Source organism: Cyprinus carpio, chromosome A19, assembly GCF_018340385.1.
Source record: "Cyprinus carpio isolate SPL01 chromosome A19, ASM1834038v1, whole genome shotgun sequence".
Classification (NCBI taxonomy): Eukaryota; Metazoa; Chordata; class Actinopteri; order Cypriniformes; family Cyprinidae; genus Cyprinus; species Cyprinus carpio.
The window spans coordinates 10,019,986-10,046,454 of NC_056590.1; the positions used below are offsets into that span (position 1 = coordinate 10,019,986).

The following is a 26,469-nucleotide window of genomic DNA, read 5'->3' on the forward strand; positions in this document are numbered from 1 at the left end:
TGAGTTTTGCAAATTAATCATTGAATTGGATTCATGGATCAACAGTTTGAATTGATTCACTGTTGTTTGTTAGAATTAGAGACATTTAAAATATCTGTATATCTCTATATTATACTTACAAATTGCAATGCAAGGAAGAATCAACTGAATAATGAGAGAAACGTGACGAAGGTCCTCGAGATACTCACAATTTTGTATTGGAAGCAAATGTTTTGTGAATGCATTTGATATGGCTGCTCATCCTAACGGGTCACGTCCTGATTTGGCCTGCAGTCTAATGACTCTGAGCAACCGGTGTCGTACCCCCAACCCTTCTTTTCCAAAACTCTGTTTCAGCTTGTTTTTAGATCTTCAGCACTAGCGGAAAAATTGGCCGTCCCTGGGGCTGCACGAGGCACTCAGGAACGCGGGGCTCGAGCGTCTTGATGTGGATTTAACTGGGCTTCAGGGAGGAAGTGTTTCACTTAGCTTTGCAGTCCAAGAGATAGCGGGACGTTAAGGAGCTGTAAATCAGTGCAGGTTGCTCACCTGCCCCATCTCGGGCTCGTGGGAGACGCGGCGGCTCAAAGCTGCTCTTCCTCTCAGCCCTGTTTGGAGGTTTTCAGTCCGTTTGGCCTTCTCGTGACTGATGGGCTGTGGTAAATAACAGGCGGTACTGCGAGCTTTCATCACCACTGCCCCGGCGTCTCGGGCAGGATGCGAGGTTCTGGTGACTGCTTTTCAACGGCACACGTGTAAATCACGCTGAGGAAGTTTGTATGTGAAATGAAATAAACTGTATACCTGAAACATGTAGACTGTCATGCTGCCATAAAAAGACGGGGTCTGGAAAACGCTGTACTGAAGTATGTTTTTCTACAACAGCATTAAATAACTGGCTACGTGTACTTGCGTGCTGAAAAATTTAAAATTAAAAACTGTTCATATTTCATTTTAGTTAATTTTGCAGAAATTAAATTTTATAAGCCTTTATATGCAAATTTTTTTGCATAGTTTTACATTTTTTGAGTATGACTTTATTATTGTTATTATTTTTAAGTTTTAGTTCTTTGTCTACATTTAGTCAAACTATACGAAAAAGGCAAATGTTGCTTTGGTAACTTGCTGAAATAAAATAAGTTTTTTTTTTTCATATTTTATTTCAGTTAACATTTATTTTAGATCACGTAACAAATGATTTTTTTTATGGTTTTAGTTAGCTATAATAACCCTGGTACATACTAGTTGCATACCATTGCTGTGCTAATAACTACTGCTTGTTACATTTACAATATGACTTAATTACAACAGTTGCATACAATTATGCAAGGTATATACAAGTCACAGAACAATGTAAATAATGCAACTTGTACTGATTATGGTGTACTGCAACTTTTTGTTGTTTGTTTTTAATAATTCAAGTTTTTCTTTCTTCATTTTTGTTGTTCAATTATTTTTTATGTAAATTAATGTAATACAGTTTTTATTGTATTAATCTGCATAAAGATAGTACAACAAATACAGCAATTTAATGTATAAATAGATTAATTTGAGATTTTTAGATTTGAAACTGAGAAAACCTTTTTTTTTTTCACATTATAAATGTGAATTTAATTGGTATGGAAAAATCAGAATCAGAAAGAGTTTTATTGCCAAGTAAAAAAGGGAAAAGGAAAGCCACAGTGGCAAAAAAAAAAAAAAACTTTTTGGGGTTGGACAAAATATGAGATTCTTTTTTTGGTCATTTGTAATATAAATTAGCTTAATGCAATCTGCATAAAGTACAACAAATACTATTATTTAGTGTATAAATGCATGAATTTAGACAATTAACACTGATAAATAAAAGTTTTTTTTTTTCACATTACAAATGTGAATTTAACTGGTATGGGAAAAAATTCAAGAAATGTGAGAAAAAAAAACTTTTCTGGGATTGGGTTAAATATGCGATTCACTCAGAAAATCTTTTGAGGCTATTTTTTTTTTAAGATTTTTAGTTTTTATGATTCATTTAATACTGTTTATAGAAATTATTTCTCCATGTTTGAATACATAATCTAAGATTTTTCATCACAGCTAATGTTATTATTTTTTTCCTACAGACCGATGGCCAACATTCAAAGGAAAATAAGAAAAAGAAGAAAACTGCAGGGAAGGAGGGAGGAGAGGAAAGTGTTGTGTCCGCAAGAGACAGCGGCCTCCAGACTTCCTCTCAGGTGGACGAGTATGAGCACGACACGTCTGATGAGGAGGTAAGAATCTCTTCATCGTCCAGACCAGGAAGCTCTTCCAATGTCAGAACAATCAACATTGCATAACTCGGAGTCCGATTTTGTTTGAAAGCTGTTTTTCCACAGCTGTCCATGGCTAGGTGGGATTTAAAGACAACACTGCCTTTTAAAATGTTCTGTGGTAAATGTAGTTTTCGCCAAAATATCATAGTTGCAATGCTACAAAAACTACAAAACTGTGGTAATGTGATCTTGGCCACCACTGCCGTAACACAACGTTTCTGAAAGTTTCTTCCACTGTTTGACGGAGATCCCATATTCATTTATTATGGAAGTGCAATAGTGATTATACCATTTTTGTAGGAACAAAGTGTGAGACCCTTTTGAAACAATTTTATCTTTTTCTTTTTGACAAAGAAATTAGCTAGGCTTTTGGATTTTAAATATGAAATATTTAAGATTCTGCACTTTAAGTAAAAAATTCTTTTTGGATCATTTCAAACTGTGCTGAAAAAAATAATCATTAGGTTTTGTTGATGTCAGCTCCAGTGGCTCTGTAATTAAATGTCAATGCAGGTGTTCACTCAAATTTTCATGCAGCTTCTAACATCACTTGTAATCAGTTTGAAAAGGATAGTTCACTACTGGTCTCAGACTGTTGGATGTTCGATGTGTTTCTTCGTTTCAGGTCACTGAAAATGCATGGAAATGTTTTTTGTGCTCAACTCTTATTTCCATTCACTTCCAGTTTCCGGTTGAGCGAGTCTGAATATCACCATTGTGTCCAGGTGTTGGTGCACCTGCATCTGCTACGATATGTCCTTTGCATGCTGTCCTCCAATCATTTGTTTCCAGATGGCCATTTGACTTTCAACTCTTTTGACTTTTATTTGGATGCATAACAAATGCATAATTTGACTACTTAAGGGAATTTTAGGCTCTTTATGAACAAACTGTTTGAAAAACCAGCTTAATTTCACAAAAATACTAAATGGCAGGAATGCATAGTTTTGTGCACTTTCTTAGTTTGAGTAAGTTTTATTCAGGTTTCTTAGTCTAGGTAATGACAGCTGAGGTCAAAGTCAAACTTTAGTGTACCTTTAGAGGAATAGTTCACCCAAAAACTATCCAAGATGTAGATGAGTTTGTTTCTTCATCAGAACAGATTTGGAGAAATTTAGCATTGCATCACTTGCTCATCAGCGGATCCTCTGCAGTGAATCACAATAATCCACACCACTCCATCGATTAATGTCTTGTGACGCGAAAAGATGCTTGTTTGTGAAGGAGCTAATCCATTATTAATGCATTTGATGCATCTGATCCATAGTCCATAAAAGCTCTTCTTCTAGTGAAAAGGACAACCCCATGTCATCCTCTCACATCAAAATCCACAAACATATTTATTTAGAACTGTTTCAGACTGGTTTTTCTTAAAAACTGTGCCTGATCTGTGCATATTTCTCTCCTGATTCAGACAAGATGACCTTTTCACTGGAGAAAGCAATATTATGTATGAAGGCCTCGTATTTTAGCCAGAAGCAATGGTTCGAGCTTTGAAAAACGTCTTAAAGGGGCCATATGATGCAATTTCAAATTTTCCTTTGTCTTTGGAGTGTTACACGCTCTTGGTGAATAAAGAAGATCTGTGAAGTTGCCAAGACAAAAGTCTCAAATCCAAAGAGATATTCTTTATAAAAGTTGAGGCTCGTCCACGCCCCCACTAAATGGCTACTTTCTAACACGTCTAAGTGGGAAGATTTGCATAACGCCACCCAGATGTTCACGCAAAGAAAAAAGACATAACTTTTATTCTCGTTGTAGTATTGTTATTGCCGCCGCTGCCATGTCGTATAGACGCTGTGTGTTTCACTGTGAAAGTGAAACTACTTTATTTTGCCTTCCCAAAGAGGAAGATATACGCTTCGTCATGCCTGGAGCTGATCCGTGCTGGTCACTGAGGAAATACATCAACTTTGCACTGTGGATAGCCGAATGGGCTTTCACCGTGAATGAAGCGGAGTCCAGCCCGGGGTCGTCACATGTGGTTGCTGCAAGACCAAGGTACGCTCCTTCGTAGAATCCGCCTCAAACCACCCCCCTCTGCTCACTCAAGCCGGCCTTGGCTCACTCTAGGCCTCTGGCCTCTGCTCATTCAAGGCCGCGTTGTGTGACGCTGTTTTGTTGAGAAAGCGAAACTGCTTTGTTTTTGCCTTCCAAAAGAGGACATGACTAGAAATCATGTTTATATCACGTTTATAATGGGTTTTTTTAGTTTATGTCTCCTCACTCCAGCCGGACAAGGCATCACAATATGTTAAGAAGTGTAACATTTCCGTCTCACGCTTGATAGCTGGCCAATCACAGCACACCTTGCTTTTCAGAGCGATGAGCTTTGTAAAAATTGATGCGTTTCAGAAGGCGGGGCATAGAGGAGAAACAATAATGTACAGTATGTGGAAAATAATGTGTTTTTTTTTTAAACCTTAAACCTCATAAACACATTTCATTACACCAAATACACAAAATAATGTTCTTTTTAGCAGCATCATATGATAGCATCCCCTTTAATGATGAATTTTTTTCTTACAAACACACAGTTTTCAATTCACAAGATGTTAAAGGTGATTATTATGCAAAAAATTATATGTATTATGCAAATACATAAATTGAAGGGCAGGTAGGACAGTCTGTCTTAATGTTCAGACCGGATAATCTGATTGTTCAAACATTTTATGGTCCTACGCCTTCCACAGACGATTTAAATACATACTTAGTGATTGCTATTGGGATGTGAAGAGACTTTCAACCAGCATAATAAAAATGTTTTTGAACCAAATCACCTACCCTGCCTTTAATTGATGGTCTGGAGTCTTCTGGATTATTGTGATGTTTTTATCAGCTGTTTGGACTCTCATTCTGACGGCACCCATTCACTGCAGAGGATCCGATGATGAGCAAGTGATGTAATGCTAAATTTCTCCAAAACTGTTCAGATGAAGAAACAAACTCATCTACATCTTGGATGTGAGGGTGAACTATTCCTTTCAATGAGTTTTTTTGTTGTTGTTGTTGTTGTTGTTGTTGTTGTTGTTGTTTTAATAATGGAAATCTATTATTGATGTTTCTTGAATGACATGACACTTAATAACTTCTGAATGACAAGTAGACTAAGATGATTTAAGTAATTCTAAATATAGCAGTGGTTTTTTCTGCTACGTTTGCACAGACATGATTACTTCATTGTTCCATAGAGGGTAATATGGTTAGTTGTGTAATGTTTCATGTAAAGGAAAAAGATTCTTGTCCTGTTCCTCAGGCTGGAAGTGTCTGAACCGCAGTACTTGATACTGTTCCCTTACCCCTGTCAGACGTTACCACATTTCTGTAATGTCTCTGTTGGCTTTTTTGAGGGGAGGCTGTGATGCACCTCTGCAGTAAGGAGCTCTGTAGCGTCTCATATTTACATGTAGGACCATTAAAGAATTCCTCTCCAGCTCTTTAATTTACATGCTCCATTGAAAACCATTGAACCCTGGCACAATGCGGTCTGGATAATTTGCCAGGCCATGCAACCTAAACACAGTAGCCATCCAAAACTGTTCTTGGCAATCTGCTACCGACCAGGAATGTTTTGCAGAAGTGTTATTGTTCTTGGGTAGATCCCCGATTTCAGAGTGACTTTTTAATGCCCCTTCGTAGTCATTCAGAACACATCAGGAACGCTGACTACCATCATTTAGTTTGCAAAAGTTCACATTTTTTGCATTTCTGTCTTTGGAGGTTTCTAGTTCTTTTAGTTTTTTTAGTTTAACGACTACATGAAATCAAAGTTGCACTTATTTACTTTCTTCGTAAATGTCATTTGTGTTATTATGGACCATTTATCAGTGTTGTCGTAACAGAGCAAAAAGGGGGGGATTGCTCATAGGAGTAAATTTCAGAAGTGATTTGTCTATGGAACTCAATGAATTTGTTACAAAAGTGCTGTTTTTTTTTAATGAATTTAGAGATGCAACTTCTTGGAGAGAGTTTTGCTGTGCTGTAGATGTATTTTTTACAGTTTTAAGTTTTCATATTTTAATGAAAGTGTCAATATTTTGACATGCAATATTCATTAATTTTAGTCCAATTTATTCTATTCAGTGTAAACAAATTTAGTTCACAATAATGTGCAAAATGACAAATGCTGTAATGTTAATTATGGTTTTATAGTTTGCATATATTGATGTAAATGTCTTTTAAATTTAGTCAGTATTTTAAAAGTGAAAGTGGCGCGACATACAGCCAAGTATGGTGACCCATACTCAGAATTAGTGCTCTGCATTTAACCCATCCAAAGTGCACACACACAGCAGTGAACACACACACACACCGTGAACTCACACACACCGTGAACACACACCTGGAGCAGTGGGCAGCCATTTATGCTGCAGCGCCCGGAGAGCAGTTGGGGGTTCGGTGCCTTGCTCAAGGGCACCTCAGTCGTGGTATTGCCGGCCCGAGACTCGAACCCACAACCTTAGGGTTAGGAGTCAAACTCTCTAACCATTAGGCCACGACTTCCACCATTTATGTCGTGTGTTCATTTTAGTTCATTTTATCTTTACCTATTTTATTGTTTTAGACATTGAAAATAACAGTTTAGTTCATAGTTATCAGCATTATCATAAAAGAACAAATAAGTTTCACCTGTACAACTACAGATCATGTGTAATAATGGGAACGTTGCTCATACGTGTCAGTTTAATCAGTAATGTAGCAGTGAGTTAGTTAGTTAGATATATTTTGATGTAAGTGTCATTTTGTTCATTTTAGTCTTTCTTGACTTTTTTTGATCAACAAAAATAGCATTTACAAGATTAAAAAATGTATGAAATTACAAAAACATTATCAAACTCTAACATACTGTTTAACCAAATATTTTAATGTTTTTTCATCTAAAAACATTTGTTAACAATTATTAAATATTAATTTATCTTTTTTTTTGCTTTATAATGATACGCTTAGTTGAAAACATTGTAAATAGTGAATTGAATATTGCAGTGTTGCTGCATCATGATGTGCCAATGATTTTTTTTAATTCACTCGCATTGTACAAATTGCTATTGGATTATTAGCACACTAAAACACAACATGCTGTTTGCACTGTAAAATATATTGTATAATGTGTATATATATAAAATTATTAAAGCTGAATGAAACAAACTAGTCAACCATATGATACAATAGAAACTAGTCTTCAACAACCGACTAGACGACTATTCTAGCATCCTGGACCTTTTCCTTATCCCACTGGATAAGATAAAGTCCCACCCTACATTAACTATTGAATGTTAAATGCATTGCTAATAGCGTTTCCGGTCGTCTACAGGTGGCTCCTCTCTTATAATCTGCACTCATTTCAGGTCGTTCAGTTATCTCATATGGAGATGAGAAAGTGTGAATCTCATTAGCTTGTCAGTCTTGTCTTTTACTTCTTGTGCCGTGGGCCTGATCTTTGCGGTGTTGTCAGATGTCTCTGTGTGCGCCGTGCAGATCTGCGGTGGTCTCGTGGACGCTTGGCGTACGCTAAATTAGCCCCCCTTGTTGGGAGACGGCAGATTGGGTTGCCTCTCCATCCCTTCGCAGCTCTCAGCACAAGCTGTCTACAAATAAAACTCCAGACTTCTAAATCCCCTGTTTTTCATCCTCACGTCCCCCTTTGTAATAAAGGGCTATTTCCTGTTAGCCGAGTGAAGAGGGAATACATGAGAGTGCAGCGTCTGTCCGAGACCAAGCCGGCAGGAAGGGGCTTTTCCCCCGCAATGGCTTTTCCATGTGCTCTTCGAGATGAATGAAGACACATTGTGGAATTAAGGGGGAAAGGGGTTCTGGCTCCCGGCCGCAACTTCAGCTTCCTGCAGCCAAGCAGCTACTGCTCTTAAAGACTGAGACCCTGCACAGTAGCCTCGAAAGATGTGTGTGTTTTTAGTGTGCAACAGGAGGTAAAGCGTGTACTTTGATAGGAAATTTGTGATAAAACCAGATAGTGTTGATGTCATTTAACCCGATGTCCTTTTATTTTTGGTGATCATGGATGGACAGGAAGTGTTCGTAAGCTTGATATCGACACATGACTAGATTGGTTCCAGTAGTATTTACAGAAGTGGATCAAAACCTTTAATCAAAGTTGTCCTAAAACCTAAGACCAAAATGCGTTCTTGTCTTAGGACAACTTTGATGAACTTTTTGATCCACTTAAAATTTTGACTACCATAGAAGCTTTATGATTAGAGCTCAAACTTTATTTATCTATCTATCTATCTATCTTTCTGTCTGTCTGTATGTATCTATCGTTCTTTCTATTTATTTATCTGTCATTCTATCGTTCCATCTATCATTCTATCTATCGTTCTATCTGTCTATGTGAATATCTTTGAGTTTTTGTTCTGATTTAAATTTAATTTCAAATTGCAGTTCTTCACCCAGTTTGCAACTTTTTGAATTGGAAATTAAGTCATTCTCAGTTCAATTCTAAATGACACACAGCCCTGGTTTTAATGTTTTCATAGTGTTATATTTGCCTTTTCAGAAAGTCATTTTCCTATCTGCCCATAGGGGGTGCAGTTTCTGCTATCTGCTTGGCAGCCACATGGCTGAAATCTTATTTCCAGTGTGCGGTTAAGCCATGGATGGGTGATTCTCTTTTGAGGTTTTTCAGAACGGCCCTCTCTCTGGGCTCTAACATAAAGCTCTAGTGACAGGTAGCAGATCGAGGTCACGTCTGCTAATCACATTGACTGACTGATTCCAGATTCCGGTCCAGTGACCCACTGAGGAGCTGTCATGAGTGGAGGAAATTTTACATCCTTTGCAGTCTTGGTAGAATCAGGCATGTTCCAAAACTTTCGCTGACCTCAGTGGTTGCATGGCAACTGTTTTGTTTTAATTGGGAGGTTTTATTTAGAGCCAGACATTTGCATATGTGGTTGGACTTATAATGCGAGAGTCTTGCTGTATCTAAAGGACATGGGCGAGCATTTGATGGATCTAGTTAGCGATTTCCTCCAGTCCCAAATGATGTCAGAGTAATTACACGTTGAGGAGGTTTTGCGGTGTAGAGAGTTTCTTCAGGTGGTCAAATCTCACTCAGGAAGGTAAAGGCTGGCTTTGTCATTTCCGCCCAGAGATTTAAGAAAGATTTCGGCCCACGCCGTCTGAAGAAAAGAGCCCTGTTTGCTTTCCCGTACAAAGTAAAACAAACACAACCTGTAATGGCGACTGGTCAGGTGTCCAGATTGCTCCAGAGTTAAGAGGGAACCCAGCCTTCCCCTCCGGGGATCTGTGCCACCCACTCCTTGGAAATATGAAATCTGTTGTAACCGAGACGGGGTGCACATGTCTTGGGGTGAATTTTATTTGCGTTGCTCTCTAAATTTTGGTAATCCCAAAGTTTAATTTCATGATTGGGCCATTTCCAAATGCCGGACTGATGAGTTCCAGATGGGATCTCAAATGATTGCGGTCAATCTGATGGCAAGGAAAAAAGCTTGAATTTTAGCAGTTCTGGGCTCTTAAAGGCTAATTTAGGGAAGGGACACTAAAGCTGTTAATTAGTATTTTTTTCTGATAAAAGTTGCGATTGCAATTTAAAATGCATTTAAAAAAAATTCCAGGTTTACTGTGCTTGTCTGTATAGGACTGTACAATTTGGCCAAACTAATGCAATTATATATCAATATGGCTAAAATATATACATGCATAATGCAATAGTAATATTACTTTTGTTTCTTTTTACTACTCCTACTAATAATAATAACAATTAGTATCATTATTAGTAGTAGTACTTTCACTAAATAAAAACAAAATACTGTAAAAGTAGAGTATTTTAAAAATAATAATAATTTTAAACTCTGAAATTACAATACTAATATTTAATTTTTTAACTTTCAAATGTCAAACCATGAAACCTTTATTTTGATGCAAAACTACAGAGAGCCTTTAAATTTTCTCTTTGGTCAATAAGTGCTTTTCATTACATGTTTGGGAAGATGGTTGGTATATGATGCGTTTCCAAATGCACATTAAGTTGACCCAAACTCAGAGAGGATGCAGAGATGGAGTCTGTGTGGAGCAATGAACCGAGACACTGAAAACACTGGTGGATCTTGAGCTGCTCATGTGTAAATGAACACAGTGCCGTGCTTCACTCTGAAACACACAGCGCATACATTTAATTAATGCAGCCTTTGCGATTTGAAAATCACACTGAAACACATTGTGATTTCAGTTTTGTTTCAGTTAATCATGCAGCCCTAAAAGAAACCCCATTTACCTCCCCCTTCATTACTAGCATTGGCAGCCTTTCTATGTCGCTACATGTAAAAGTTGCAGCACAGCATGATATGACCCAGTGTTCCCCAGCTGTCTACCTTTACCAGTGTTATTTTCTTTTCCTTTGTCTTTCCATTGGAGGCTCCCATTTTGATTGGAAGTTTTAGGTTTTATGAGTGTAGGTGGAGATTTTTATTATCGGCCATCATTACCGCTTTCCCATCATCTCTGAAAACCTGAATATCTGTTCCACTCAGCTCGTATGTACGTTTGGAGAGCAGCGACCGTCTACAGAGCATCAAGATTGAAATGGTTGAAAAGGTCCTGGATACTCAAAGCTAATCAAAGCCGTCAACGCGCTTATCCTGGACAGTGTTTCTTTCAAAAAATTCAGGATCCCAAGCGGACGTCGGGGAAGGTCCTGGCTCTCTGTTCAAGCAGCAAATTCACATCAATTTATGAAACAGGAACCATGGGGGTCGTATACATTCACCCTTGGCAGCCCAGCAACAGTTGAAGCCTGAACTAACCTCCACCTTTGACCCTAAGTCTTCTGCAGAGCGTTTGGCACCTCTCACTGCTCCTAAGTCACAGTCTGCTTGCCAAGTGAAATGAGAACCCTGCTTGGTCAATATCCCATCATTCACTTTCTTTGCATTGTTACTACCAAACCAGCTTGTAAAGTGAACTCGCATAGCAAAAAGGAAATTCTGATAGCTTATAATTTAAATCAATGATCTTTATAATAGTATAGCAGACTATACATAAAATGCATATAAATATCAGTTGTCACACAATAGGTCTTAGTAAGATGATGTTTAAATGCTTAGATTTAAGCTCAAAGCTCTGTTGTTTCAAAACATAATACAATGCAATGGTGATTGAGAGATAAAAAAATAAATGTTCCTCAAAAGCCTGATGTATGATATTAGATGCTAGGGCTGCCCCTGCCGAAAGATTTCTCTAGTACACTCTTAACATCAGTCAGTCAAGCGTTATAATATGATATTATGATAATATTGTATTATTTTATTGTGGATATTCAGTCATTTGAATTTTAATTTTGTAACCATGTATGAATGTATATTTGTCATTTTAACTGAACTTAGGACTGGTGGTGGTGTCTAAGATAATGTTAGTCATTCAGTGTTTCTGTAAAAAAATAAAAAATAAAAAAAGGGAAAAAACTAACAATAATACTGATAAGATAATAACAACATGACTAATAACAATATAAAATGCACTACTGATTAATGAGCTGCTGGGTTCATGAATATTAATCATGTTGTCTGTGTTCGCTGGAACTGATTTGCTGAAATCGAAACAGGGACCGTAATAGTCGAGTGCCAGCCAATGAGATTGCCTTTCGCGCATTAGTTCTGCTCACTACCGGAGAAACCGGGTTATCTTATGCTTGTTCTTAAAAGCTGGAGAATTCCAAATGAACTCTTTTTGACAGGTATTCATTAATTCAATAAAATTTTAGTCGACTAAGCCTCTTCTCGTCGATCAACATTTAGTCAACTATTAAGAGAGCAGCCCAATTAGATACTCACAATTTAACAGGATTTTTCTAAGAAATGGTATATGGGTAATCAAGTAAATTTACGTTGATTCTGTCCAGTAAGTGTTAATATGGAAACTAAAAGGCATTTTACTAGCTAAAAAAAAAGTATTAACTATCAATCAGACAAGGCGTGTAGTAGATTGTGCCCAACAGATTTTTCAGCAAAGTTTTGGTCATGTTGAGGCCTTAGAAATTTGTGTATCAAATATGATCCAGTAGGCTTTATAGGGTTAAAATTAAGTCCTAGAGGTTTCCAGCCACCATTTCCACCAAAACTTCCACCGTAGACCTTTGACCTCTTCCATTATCTGTACCTTGTTGGCCTGAGGTGTTTTCTAGCACCATAGTTGTATTTTGTTTTCTAGTTCTTGTTAAAAGCAATGTCTACGCCTGTTCTTCGTGTAGTTTCTATGCTTCTCTTTGTCTTTCCCCCAGCACGCCATTCACTTGAGCGTTTCAGGGAAGAGAATGATTAATATGTTTTTTTGCTTCGGCAGACACGGGCATGGATTTTTACGAAAGCGTCTGCGCTATTAAAACACAAAGAGCGGTTTTGTTCTCCCGGATCCATTGGATCGAGCCACTCTTTAGATTTATCAAATTAGACTCAAGTGAATGTGGGTGGTGTTCTGTTGCACATGCAGCAAGGTAAAGGGGGGGATTTAAGGGCTGTATCCCACCGGGAGCCATTGGTCCCCACACAGACCTCACACCCACGCCGTACCTTCCAGATCAGAGTCAGGCCAATAATTCCTTCCTCTGGCAGGAGTCAAGCAAACGTGTAAGCTATTTGGAGCCGTAAACTGAACGAATGTATTCCTGTGTGTGTTTCAGAGGGGAGAAGCGGCTAGAGCAGAGGATTGCGCAATATCTTAGGTTTTATCCTATTTCTGTTCAGTTTATTATTGAGTAATTTATTGTTATTTATAGGAGTCATTGTTGGCCTTTGTGTCACTTGCATTATCGCTCTAAAAATTAACAACAGTTTGCAACAATCGTTTTGAGTCATGACAGCTTCTAATAAAAATTTTCAACCAACAAATTACACTGAGTTACAGAAACTTAATTTTTATCATATTTTAGTAGCATATTAACAAATTTTTAAACTAAAAAGTGGACGATACTTCATTTCAACATTTATTCTCCTTATCTAGTCCTGTGCAAAGCATACTGGGAACTAGAAATCCAGTTTCCAATTTTCAAACAATTTCATTAAGTTGCTACAAAAAAAAAGAAAAGAAAAAAAGTCAACAGAACTCATCAAATTATTGCTCGCAATTTAAAATGCTTAATTAAATCAATACATTTTTATTGCATTTATTTGTAATAAGTCCCTGAATTATTTTTAATCGTGATAGAAATAGGACAGTAAGTGGTAGGAAAATTAAAATGTTATTAAAGTAAACTTGCATGAGCTTTAACTTTTGTGTGCTTAAAATCAGTTTTTCTTGAAGCTGCTAGTTTAGATGATTTTTGTATGCTTTTATCTTAGCTATCAAAGGCTAAACTGTAATAAAATTAAGTTATAAATAAAACAAAGATTATTTATAGATTATTTATAAAAATTGGCCTGGCACTGTTGACCCCTATTGAGCTTAATTTCTATTTAACCCATAATACTCCTTTAATGTTAGTCAGTGATACGAGAACACCAGTTAAGTATTTGCAAATGCACCATTTGCGTAGAGTACACTACAGTGTTGTGAGTTGTCAGAGAATAGACGAAATGACAAAAATGATATTGATCAGCAAACGCTCAGCACTCGTCCAGGCTTTTGTCCAAAGACCCCGGGATGGATTGAAAAGTCTTGGTTGTGTTCTAAGGATGAAGTGATTTCCAAACTGTTCCTGTCTGAAAACACAAAGGTCTTCTTTCAGCCCAGCGCACTCCGCTGAAATCAATAGGCTGATAAAATTGACAGATCGCCGGTAAATTATGTGGAATCTTGGCTTGACACGCTGCTGTCAGCAGGAAATCTCTTTTTAATAGTCTATTTAAGGAGAAGCGGGGATGTGTTTTTCTTAGTCAGGGGGGAATGTTGATCCAGAGGGCCGGGGGTGGGGGGACAGACGGGGAGGAGGCACTCTGGTAAATCGCGTGCTGGTCAGACAGAGCAAACGGGACCCCAGGCTGCGGTCCATTGGACTCTTGCAGGTGTGTGGAGGTGGGGGGTAGGCGTTGGAAAGCTGGCTTTTTTTTTCTTCGAGAGCAGCCAAAGAAGCCACCTGTCGTTCCACAGTTTTTAGGACTTCCTTTTCATCCGGTCTTCAGCACAACTCCCAGTTGGATCAGCATGCATCCTGCCAGAAGGCCTGATTGAAACCAACTGCCAGCGGGGGCTGCCTCAGGAACTCGAGGTGAGGACATGAATGGAGATATGGAGAATGGCGTGCACTGGCTGTTTACCTCAAATACAGGAAGGAGATGATCCTCAAAATCCCACAACTACAACTCTGTCCCCAAAACCTAGTTAGCTCCCTATTCCTACACCCAGACAGCATCCTAAACAAAACATCGTAAGTGATTGATTTGGAGCACTCAGCGTAGGCAGTGACCTTGTGTTTCGTACAAATAGTGACTCACACAAAACAAATGTTGAATCAAAATATTTCTTTCTAAAGTTGTAGTTGTAGTGTTTATTCAATGCAATGAATTCAGACAGAATTCATGTGCAATTATTTAGCGATTTAATTAATCAGCATATCATGTAATTAATACAAATTTAAAATAGCTTTACAGCCCTGTTTTTTGTTCAGTTGGAAGGTAACACCCAGCTTCATTTAGACATTAGAAGATTCCAAATTTTTTACGGCATATATATTATAGTCATATTGATATATATATCTATATATATATATATATATATATATATATATATATATATATATATATATATATATATATATTATATATATATATATATATATATATAATCATAACATTTAAAGAAAAAAAATCAAGATTTTTATCAGAACAGTTACAATTATTTTTTTCCTCTGCAGATGAAAGTCACACAGGTTTAAAATGACATGAGGTTTACATTTACATTTATGCATTTATCAGACGCTTTTATCCAATGCGACTTACAGTGCATTCAAGCTAACATTTTTTTTTACCTAACGTGTTCCCTGGGAATCAAACCCACAACCTTTTGCGCTGCTAACGCAATGCTCTACCACTGAGCCACAGGAACACTCAGTAAATTATGTTTATTGAGATGTTGAGAATGTTTATTTTTTAATGAACTGTCCCTTTAAATGGTGCTTAAAATGCTCCCTGTGTAGCACACTAGGCTTTGGAACAGAGCTTTTATCTCTTATTTTAGCAGAAACATTTTTGTTAAAGCGGTCATATGATGCGATTTCAATTTTTCCTTTCTCTTTGGAGTGTTACAATCTCTTGGTGAATAAAGAAGATCTGTGAAGTTGCAAAGACTAAAGTCTCAAATTCAAAGAGATATTCTTTATAAAAGTTATGAGTCAACCACACCCCCCTAAAACAGTTCGTTCTAACACGCCCCCACATATCTACATCACTATGTGGGAAGATTTGCATAACACCGCCCAGATGTTCAGAGCAAAGAAAAACTACTTTGTCTGGCCTTCCAAAAGAGGACTAGAAATCATTTTTATATCACGTTTATAATGAGTTTTAATGTTTGTCTCGTCGCTCCGTTCGGACAGGGCATCACAATATGTTAAGAGGCGTAACATTTCCGTCACATGCTTGAGGTATTCGGCCAATCACAACACACTGGATAGCTGGCCAATCACAGCACACCTCGCTTTTCAGAGCGATGAGCTCTGTAAAAATTGATGTGTTTCAGAAGGCGGGGCATAGAGGAGAAACAATAATATACAGTATGTGGAAAATAACGTGTTTTTTGAAACCACGTAAACACATTTCATTACACCAAATACACAAAATAATGTTCTTTTTAGCAACATCATATGACCCCTTTTAAAGATGCTTGATGCATGTTTTTACACAATGAAGGGGAAAAACAACTAAAGGAAAAAAGAAATATGGCCCGTTGCTACCTTGGTGTTTAGCGTCTCTCCTCATGTTCTGACATAGATGCCCTTAGTCAGACTTTCTCTGGGCCTCCCCTCAAATTTTTAAATGAAAATATGCTACTACAGCCATACAGGCAAACAGCTCCTCGTGGCTTGTAGGACAGCAGAAGGAAAAAATGCTCCCTGGGATGTTTTGGTTAATGATATAAAGGAAAAGTCAAGCACTTTGCTCTCATGGATTTGATTCGATGGCTTTCTCTCCTGTTATACGACCAGACTCGTCATATAGAAAAGCTTAAGGCCTCATTAGATATTTAATTTTCAACAAATAATGACTTTCTCTGAATGATGTACCGGATGCTTTGAGGCCAGGTGGGAAACCCATTTGAAATCTACGTTGCCAGAATGCAAACTTTCCACATGCATCCTCCAAGGTTAAAGCCCCATGTGTGAAGATCTGCAGATTATTTATTTATCGGGGCAGTGTGGTGGTTTTTTGCCATAGGTAATGAGCGCTTGACCTTTAGATGACCTCTTTCATGGTTTTGCTATTTTAGAAATAATGATGGGGTTTATTTTTACGGCCTTTTGTTCTGTATAAGAAGTTGGAAATTAAAAGTGGGGTCTAAGCTGCAGGTCTGTCAGGTGACTGGATCTGTTCCTTCCAGCCGACTGCATGGCACTGTCTTCACTGGGTAAGGCGGATGGGACGGGACAGGACGGGTCGGGACAGCAGCGCTCTGATGCTGAACAGATGAGAATCGGGCCTGTGCAGCTGTCATCTGCTAGCCATCCTCCAGACGTTCCCGCGGGACCCGGGGGAGGCTAGATTATTACCCCCACGTCCAGCCTTCATGGAAAGAACTGCGTATGCTCTGGTCATTGGCCTGCTCTGTTTTGAAACTGTTTAGGCCAGTAATGAGGGGGACAATGTGTTTTCAGGATTAGTTTGCGGTTGCTTCCAATTTGTAACTTGACATTGGTGAATGTGTGGTGTAGAGTAGATATCTATGCTTATTTGAAGCGAATAGCATTATGAGTTTAACATCTTGTTTACTGTATAAAAGTGGCCCATTTCATGGTATTAAACGTGCAGTAGTTAAATATCGGCGTGATTAAATAATGTGATTTTGTTTTTTATATGTTTTTTTATGTGTTAAAGTTTACCAATATATGTATATATATATATATATAATATATGTGTATATATATATATAAATAAATAAATAAATAAATAAATAAATAAAATTATGCTTTTGTGTTATGGTTATTGGAAAAAAAACCCTCATTCAAGATTCTTTGGATACTGGTTGTGCAGAGATAATTCAGACACTTCTTAGCAGATTAATGAACTGATAACTAATCATTTTAAGATTATTGCATTGGCTCATAATGGTGTCCATTCGGGAACCAAGTTGATGGTTCCCCTTGTGTCCTTTCCAAAATATACAGACTGTCTCGCCAATGAATAAACAGTTTTGGTTTTCAACTTTTTTCTCTGAATTGAGTAAACGGTGTAGAATTTATTTCTTCTTCACGCCTCACACTGTGTAATTCACATTTACTGCCATGCATATAACATTGCATGTATATTGAATATATTAAAAATAAACTAAATATATATATATATAGAGAGAGAGAGAGAAAGAGAGAGAGAGAGCTAGATAGATAGATAGATAGATATTCAAAGTAAATTAAAATATACAAATATATTTTTCATTTTATTATATTTTATTTTATATTTTATTTATAATTTACATACATTTTATATATTTAAATACATAATCTAAAGTATTATATATGTGTGTGTGTATAAAGTTATTCAGCATTGGTCATGTCGAATTCATGTGTTAATTTATGACATTGATCACATTAATTATGATTAATTGATCACATTTCATTCCTATTAATATAATATTTCCAAATATTATTGTTCAAGTTTAATGTCTTTTCCATTTAGTTGTCCATAGTGTTTTATTCTATGACATTTGGAGCTCAAGTAATTGCATTTTCATGAGCGACTAGAATGGGTGGTTTTCTTTTTTTTTTTTTGGATCAGACAATATATTTGAATGCATTGTCTTTGCTGATTACTTTTGTTATTGTTATTCTTCTGTATGAGTGTTGATGTCTGTAGTAGCTGGATGTGAGGTAACTGGGTTCATATGTGTCGATAAGGAGCTGTTCTGTGAGATATGAGGGGATGACAGAATGACAGACCGGGGTGAACAGAGGGGTAAGACTCAGCGGGATGCTGCCTAATGCTTTGCTTTTTGTCTCGCCTACCTCCACAGCCCCATCAGTAAGGATCATGTACCGCTTCATTGACACCAGACTAGTTTGATTTACTTATAAACTAAAAACAATTGATAATATAGTTGAAAAACAATCTGCTCTCGGCTCTCCAATTAATGACACACCAGAGCTTGTATGTCTCATTGCAAGTTTTTGCCATTCTTGCACCAATCATGGAGGTTAACGACAGATTTATTTATAAATGAAATCCAGATGGGGCATTTAACGAAAGTAAAATAATTAGCTGTTTTTGCAATGGTCGAACTGAAATAACACTGAAGCTCAGTATGAAATATCACCCGTGAGAAGCTCTTCTGTGTATATGTATTTTTTTTCTGAAGAAGCAGCTGAATGTTTTAGACATTAACTACAAAAGCAATCATAAGATTAATTGCAATTATTATGATATTAACCCAATGTCAAAAGATTAAAATAAAGCTGTCTCTCTTGTTTTTTTTTATTAGTTTAACAAAGCAGACTCTCGGTTTAGTTACCTGAGAGGAGAGATGAAGTGACTTTAGTTTGGTGAGCAGGTGTGGAGGAGGTTGAGGGTGATACGTGAAACGAGACGCTAAAGACCAAGACAAAATTTGTCAGAACTTTCTCTCAACCTTTTTTTTTGGGTGCTGTCAGGGGTGGACACTGCCAGGACCGCTGCCAAAGGCTTTACCTGCGAATCCCATCTGCGCCACCACACGGAACAGCTGTCTGTCTGACAGGCCTCACTTCCTGTGCCGTCCACCTCGGTACGGTCGTCTGTTTCAGCTCACACTTCCTCCTGTCCTCTGATTTGAGCAACCATTGTAACAAACATTGTAACTTCTTTGCACTTTTTGTAAGGCAAAGTTTAATGAAGGTAATGATTAGGTTTTTTATATATTGAGAGAGAGAGATGTATGTATAGATAGATAGATAGATAGATAGATCAAAAAATTCAAAATATTTCTGATGTCAATTCACACCCTCAACCAGGATTCTGATTGTCTTGGTATATTCTGTATATACTTATCTAGTACATCTAGAGTCAGAAATTTTGAGAATCAGTGCAGTAGATCATAAACAACTGTTCTTGCCAGTTTTAGTTGATAACATTGAATAAACCTGATGTATTATGTCTGAGTTTGTGAAATATAAGACTATGTAAGTGTCTCTAGATGTGTTTGCATTTCTTAACCTAATTAAACACAGAAAGAGAATGTGAAATTAAATATTTAGTCTTCAAGAACTCGCGATGAGAGATGATCTACAGAGATGATAAAATGAAAGTGTTGATCTTTATCTGGAGGGACTGTTTTTGTAGCTGTTTTGAGGTTTTGGCTAAATTACAGGATGGTTGGATAACAAAGATATCCAAATGTCTTTGTGACGATATTGAGTCATACTAGAAATAAACACTGGTGATTTTCACTCTGTTTGTTCAGTATTTTATTAATTTAAAACAATGAAGAATATAAGTAATTTGCCATTTTAGACATACAGTATACTGCATTTTTTGAATTTATTGCATTTTCATAGTCAGGCTAAGTGTCTTTTGTGTTTTTGTAAGAAATAATGTGCCACATGTCAGTTTGCATCTATTCATGATTTCAATGAGCACCGTCCCAAGGTCCTCTTTGATCGTGAATATAGGAAGATGTTCCATCATTGTTTTGATTTGCAAAGCTGGGTTCCGTATGTTGTGTCTCCCGGGGAAGTGATGTGATCATTTGCAGCCTTGTAAATGCAGTCCTCTTATTGAGATTGTCTTTGGTGAGAATAGCATTACCTAAACTCCCTGTGGTCAAAGATAAACATTTGGTTTAGCTTGGTGTAGTCTGTGGTGGGATGTTCAGCTCTTGAGTAATCAAGTCGCTGCAGTCTGGTCTTTTTCCAGTCATATGTGTTTTGTTTTTTTTCCTTCAATAAAATGCTCCAGTCCAATGGCAATTTACAAATAATTAAATATGAATTGATATTTGCATATATACACCACAACATTGCGTTTTGCAGTCATCAGCTTTTGTACATTGGTGATGATGATATTTTGTAAATCCATTCACGTCGTGGCTTAACTCCTCAGGGCCGATTTTCTCTCTCTGTCTTTGCTCTGAAATGAAAGAAAATAATTGATTAGTTATGAACAATGTCAGGCCCAACTATTTTTTGTTCTTTTTAATTCTAATTTTTTAATTTAGATTTTTTTTTTTCAAAAATATTTTTTATATTTGTATTTATTTACATTCATTAATATATTATATTTATGTTTTTAAATCATTAATATCCATTTATTTTCATATAAATGTATTAAAATGTATTTACATTTTTACATTGAAGTTTATTTGTTTAGGTGATGCTTTTATCTAGAATTTTTCAAGTTTATTGATTTTCAGTTTTTAAGGAGTTTTTGACTCTTGATGGTTCACATGTTGCCGTTTGGCATTAATGCGCCTGCTGTTTTTCTCCTATCACCTTTCCATTTGCGGTAGCACACACACACACCTGGCTGACATTTCCCAGTTTGCTTTGCTTAGAACAGGAGCAGATGGAATGCCATCGTTCCTGCGGCCCCCATCTGATGTAGGAGGAGTTCCTAGTCAAAACACTCAACCTTAACTGATGAAGTCAGACAGAATCCCATTTGAAAATAACCCTGACCCTCAACATTTTCCTTTCTTTCCTCCTTTTTTTTTCTCACTCCTATTTTTTTTTTCCCCAGCCCCTTCAAGTTCAGTGCCACTTTAAAGTCACCAGCGCTCTGACTCCAGGGATCACTTATGGGCAAACTAATAGGATTTTGCCTACATTTGCTTTTCATATCCTGTCTAACTCACCGTAAAGAAATTATTATTGCTGGAGCTTACGTCCAAATGCCCAGATTGATTGTACGCTCCCCTTGGTCTGAAGTCCTTTATAAACACATTATTTCCAAGTACTTTGAGGCAGGAAACAAATCACAGCAAATTCTCAAATATCTTTATATCAATAAATTAATGTTCACCTCCTTTTTTCCCCCTTTCAAGTAGCTACGGTTCTCTTAACACAAATATTTAGCTTCACCTAAGGTTGACGTTTAACGATCACAATGAGACGGTGTGTGTGCATGCATGCGTTTAGATGTGTAACTTTAGCCTCTCGCTGGTGACAGGACGGGTAGATTATTAAAACCAGTCTTGTGTTTGAGCTAATCCCAATATATGAGTTTTGCACCCTTTGAATGTGCCATATACACTCTTTTGATTGTTTTTATAGTGTTTAGGAGTATTTGCACAGACCTTTTTCGCTGCTGCCTACAAGCTTAAACACTAGTTTTCCTTCGTTTATGGTTATGAAGTGTACCGCCCCACCTGTGGTAAAGGATGACCCAATTCCAGCCTAACTTTAATTCATGTGGCTTCACTTTCCAGAAGGTATTGAAGTATTCACATTTGGCGGTTTTATAAGATCCCGCTTTTGGCCAAATCTTTCAGGATGCATTCGAATGAAATGGCAGTTTATGGAGGAAAAAATTTTGGCTCTTTAACACGCGCTTCTAACACTTCAAATTATTTCATATTGTGTCAAATGTCCGGGCTCCCGTTAGAATGAAATTCTCTAAACTCTTCCATATGCTTGTAATGAGAGAAGTCTCGATAATTATGCAGAAAATATGACTTACGTTACATTTTATTCAGTTACCATCTGAGCAGATGCCATAAATGTGAGGAAGACATCCCATCTGCCTCAAAGACTTTTTCTGAGTAATCCAGTCTGGTTATGCAATCTATCCAAACCTGTCCTCACCTGCAAGAAACCAAACGTCCGCCACTAATGACTAGTGTGGTTTAGCCAGACGGACAGAGAAAGATGGTGTCAAAACACAAAAATAGGGGTAATTTCTTGCTCTGTCGTGTTTGTGGTACAGCCATGTGGATATAGTGATATAGAAAATAGTAGTTACCGAGTGAGTGAGTGAGTGAGTGTGTGCGTGTGCAAACATCAAGAAGCAGTCCAAGATAAAAAAAAAAAAAATACAGATAAACCCCCCAGATGCATCAAAAGCTGGAAAATGTTTAGGGTAAAATCTATCATTTTTATATAGACACAAATCTGTTTGAGACTTGAATGTCTTAGCAGGCAAAAGTAGCAGTTTTCTGCAGCGCGACTGTCTGCGTTTGATTTAAATGTCCATTTCGCTCGTTCGCTGGAGAATCTCGAAGCAGCTGTCTGTTTTGTGTCAGCGTACAGACGCTTAACTTTGGCAAAAACCCGAACATTTGAATTCAGTTATACCTCCATGTCTTTCCCCCTGGTTTGTGTGTTCTTTATTTCATCTTTCTCTTTCTTTAGAAACAATAAAGCTGCGCGTCTTGGCTGAGTGATATTTTCATGGCGTAATGAGCACTAAGTAGGGGTAAAAGAGACGAGTGTGGTTTTGGAGCGCACAGACCCACTTCTGAAAGCGCACTACAAAGGCATGGCCCGGTCTGTTTCAAATATCTGCCTGCCACTGGAATCCCGAAGACATGGGCGTATTTCTCGATTGGACTTATAAAGATCTATCATTTCGTTTAGTACGGATTAAGGTTACAGCCTGAAATGGGAGTGTTGGCCTTTGGCCTGTTGTTGTTCCTAACTTTGTGGTTTCTGGGTTGTTTCTATGTGATTTTCAACAACAAACAGTTTAGCAAATAAAACTTTTATGTTGCCAGTTATAAATTTGCATTATAAGGAGCTCTAGTTTATTTTGTACATTTGTTTCAGTCTTTTATATACAGTGTGGTTTGTACAATATTGAACATCTAGGAATTAGATTTGAATACTTAAAGATGCTCAATCAGTTGCTAATTTGTGCTTGACTGATATCTACAGAACAATAGTGGCCGATGTCAAATTTATTACTAATATTTAGCCAATTTAGCAGAGTACATGAGTTGGAAACACAGACTTGTTGACATTTCATTAAAGCAGATATTTTGTTGTAGAAAATGATTAAATAACAGCCAATCGGATTTGTTTGGCTTTTAAAAATTAGTCTGCTATCAGTTTTTGGGATTACAGGAAACTTTTTTAAATCCATCAAAATCTTAACAATTTAATGGTCTTAATGCCTCAGTTCAAAGTGCAAAGACCACTGTGTTTCTTTCAGAAATCTATGCAAATCTTCCTCTGAAAGATTTACGAAGGTTCGAGCAAGTTGCATGTCATGCTTGACAAGGATATTAATTGGGCAACAAGGAAGCGACTAAAAACAACACAGGATGTGAGAGTGAAACGCTGAGGTTGGTGCATAGCTACTTGGGGGAAAATACCCAGCAGCAGATGTTCCCTAGATTCTCGTGGCCTGATATATAGATCACGGACCATTTGCATTTGCATGTTTATGCCTCCCATTTGCTCAGTTTTCATAAATGGCCCAAACTATGTTTGTTGTAATTCACCCGTGTGGTGCCGAGTATCCACGGCGGAATCAGTTGCTATCTTTTGTTGTTTATTTCCTTCGCTACAGACTTTACTTTAAAAGATCCAGAAAAAGAAAATGTAGCTCAATGGCTTCTGGAAGCACTTCAGGTTTTTGAGGATTAAACACACATTGCGGTGGTGAGATACCCTGACCAAAAATGCTCTTGTGTCATGGCGGAGTGTAATTGTCTTGAGCGTGTGTTATATTTCAACCTCTGACAGTTCTTCGCCACGCAAGTTTAAATTACAGTTTTCCCCTGTTTTTGGTTTGGTGTCATTGTATTCCTCACAGCCAAAGCGTGATTTATGGTTTTATTTTTAATGTGCTGCGGTGTTGGCTCCACTGGCCAAGGTCAGCACAGTCACGCTCGCCGGGGGAAGAGATGGATGATGTGTTTGTATATTACCTGACAGTCTCTTTGTTGATTGGATATTTTCCGTTGGGCTACATTTAATCCGATCTTTCACTGCATCTGTCTATGAGGTCATGGTAGCAGCGCACTTTGTAACAGAGATATCACTCTTGATGGAAAAGGACATGTGGATGAAGTCATAACTCAGCTTCAGAGCATCGAGGACTGTTTTCAGTGATAAACGTTATCTCGGGGAGGCTGAGAATTACGACGCAGATTAACTAAAAGATGTAGTTGGCCAGTGTAGAAAAGACTGTCTGCAATCACTAGTTGATTATTCGTCAGAAAGCATGTACATATTATTCCTTATCAGCTTTCTGTTGTCTTATAAGTTTTGGCAGTACCAATTCTAGAAGGTAGGAATACGGTTTGTGTGTATCAACTGCTTTGTTGTGGATCGAATTACAGAAATGCTGTATAGAAAGGAACAAACCCTTAAACTACTTGTTTGAACGGTACTCTACAAATAAACAAAGGTACTCTACAGGTTTACTTTGATAGAATTGAATGCATCCCAACTGTATCCTGACTAACTTTGCCTCAAGTCATTGCCCTCAGTGACCTTACAAGCAGAGAATGATTCAGACCTGCTTTTATCCCTCCCCGAGGTTCAGCTGTATTTCACACCTCTGTCTGTGTTTCTACAGCTTGTTTGTGGACTTGAACACGTCCAGATCATTGCACAATCTTAACGGAGAACACCTGCGTAAGTCTCACTCACCATTTTCCTCTGGTTGCTGAGGCAAAACGTGCAGATCTGTTTGGGCTGTGAGTTCTCCGAGTCCCGACTAGGCGAGTCATGGTGGTGGTAGTAGTTTGAGGTCGAAGGCCCTCCGCTGTGACATGGCTGTCCATCCCCACACGCTTCACCCACAAGGAGCACGTTTCCGAGGTGGGAGATGTAACTGGACGCCAACCGCAAGGTCTCAATCTTGGACAGCTTCCGGTCGGCAGGCTCTGTGGGGATGAGAGTCCTTAAGGCAGTGAAGGCCGTGTTGACACTGTTGGTGCGATCCCGCTCCCGTGCGTTGGCTGCATTGCGTGGACGGCCCTCTGCCACTGGAGCCATTGTGCCGGTGGAGTTGGGTGACGTACCTATCAGCCGTCCACCACCTACACCAGGTTTCCGCTTTCTTCCAACTTTAAGTTCGTACCCTGAGGTGTCTAAACGAAACGAGCGGTCATCCGAGCCCGAGCTCTCGCTGCCGTTTTCATCGTCCTCTGACATCATCGAGATCTCGGAGTACAGGTATCGGCTGGGAGCCGGTCGCACCATCGCGAAAGACATCACTGAAACCTCCGAACCTCTCCGCACGGATCTCAAATGTTGCTTGCAAGACTCTAGAGTTCGTAATGCATGGATCTCTTAGCTTCGGAACCAGTCCTGCACTTGCTCTCCGGATAGTCCTCTAGTACAGTTGCACTCTGGTATTACATTGCCCTGACACTACAAACCCTTTGAAATTAGTTTTTCTTTGCAGTCAAGACTTGGAGAATTGATCCTGAAGGGTTGAATTTGTTGTTTGTCCTCACTCACATCCAATTTGAGCTGAAATCCACGTCTTGCTTCCTCAAATACACATGCACATTCCTCCTCCGGCTCTCTGTCCCTGTGCAGCGCTGCTCTCCCCCTTGCGCAGAGACCCACGTGTGGTTTCACTGAGTGTTTCAGTATGATTGTGCTTTATAGGTTGTGGGAGTGTCTAGTATGATTCCTCCCTCCCCCTCTCACTCCCTCCCTCTCTCTCCCTCTGTCCATCCCTCTCTTTTACTGCTTATGCAAATACCCCAGCTGGCGGTTCAGGCAGGGAGCAAAGTGGTTCTATACAGCTTCAGCTTTTTAACTCCCAGTTAACAATGGCCTTTATTTTTTCTTCTTCTTCTTCTTCTTCTTGCTTGCTCGCTTTAGTGGTTTGAAATTGTTCTTTCTTGCTTTCATACTCATTTGCTTGCTTCATATCTGAAATCTTCTGTCTTATTTTCTTAATTATGAAGATTGTCTTTTCTTTCTTGATGTGAAGTAACATGAATAAATTGTTATTGATTTTACTTCATCTTTGCTTTTTTTGCCTGTTTTTTTTCTTCCTTTATTGGTTTTAAATCATTCTTTTGTTCTTGTTCTTTTTTTCCTTCCTTCTGTCCGTCCTTCCCTCCATCCTTCTCTTAAATCTAGCGTTACTTTCATACTGTCTTTTCTTTTTCCATCCTTCCTTCCTTCCCTCCCTTCCACCCT

The 26,469-nt window shown here is 38.1% G+C and overlaps 2 protein-coding genes across 2 annotated transcripts in view; one reads left to right on the forward strand and one right to left on the reverse strand.

Moving 5' to 3' along the window:
• The window catches only part of LOC109112404 (ribosome biogenesis protein bop1), a 76,915-nt gene that overhangs the window by 7,425 nt on the left and 43,021 nt on the right, over nt 1-26,469 (forward strand). Inside the window, exon 3 of the mRNA XM_042776310.1 lies at nt 2,082-2,231. Within this exon, the coding sequence (XP_042632244.1) occupies nt 2,082-2,231 (150 nt within the window). The remainder of the gene's footprint in view (nt 1-2,081; nt 2,232-26,469) is intronic.
• On the reverse strand, nt 19,807-25,899 carry LOC109055282 (basic helix-loop-helix transcription factor scleraxis-like). Its single transcript, XM_019072508.2, has 2 exons — nt 24,958-25,899; nt 19,807-20,491 (listed from the first exon to the last, which is right to left on the reverse strand). Exons 1-2 carry the CDS (start codon nt 25,522-25,524, stop codon nt 20,453-20,455), a joined length of 606 nt encoding a protein of 201 aa, XP_018928053.1. The 5' UTR covers nt 25,525-25,899; the 3' UTR covers nt 19,807-20,452.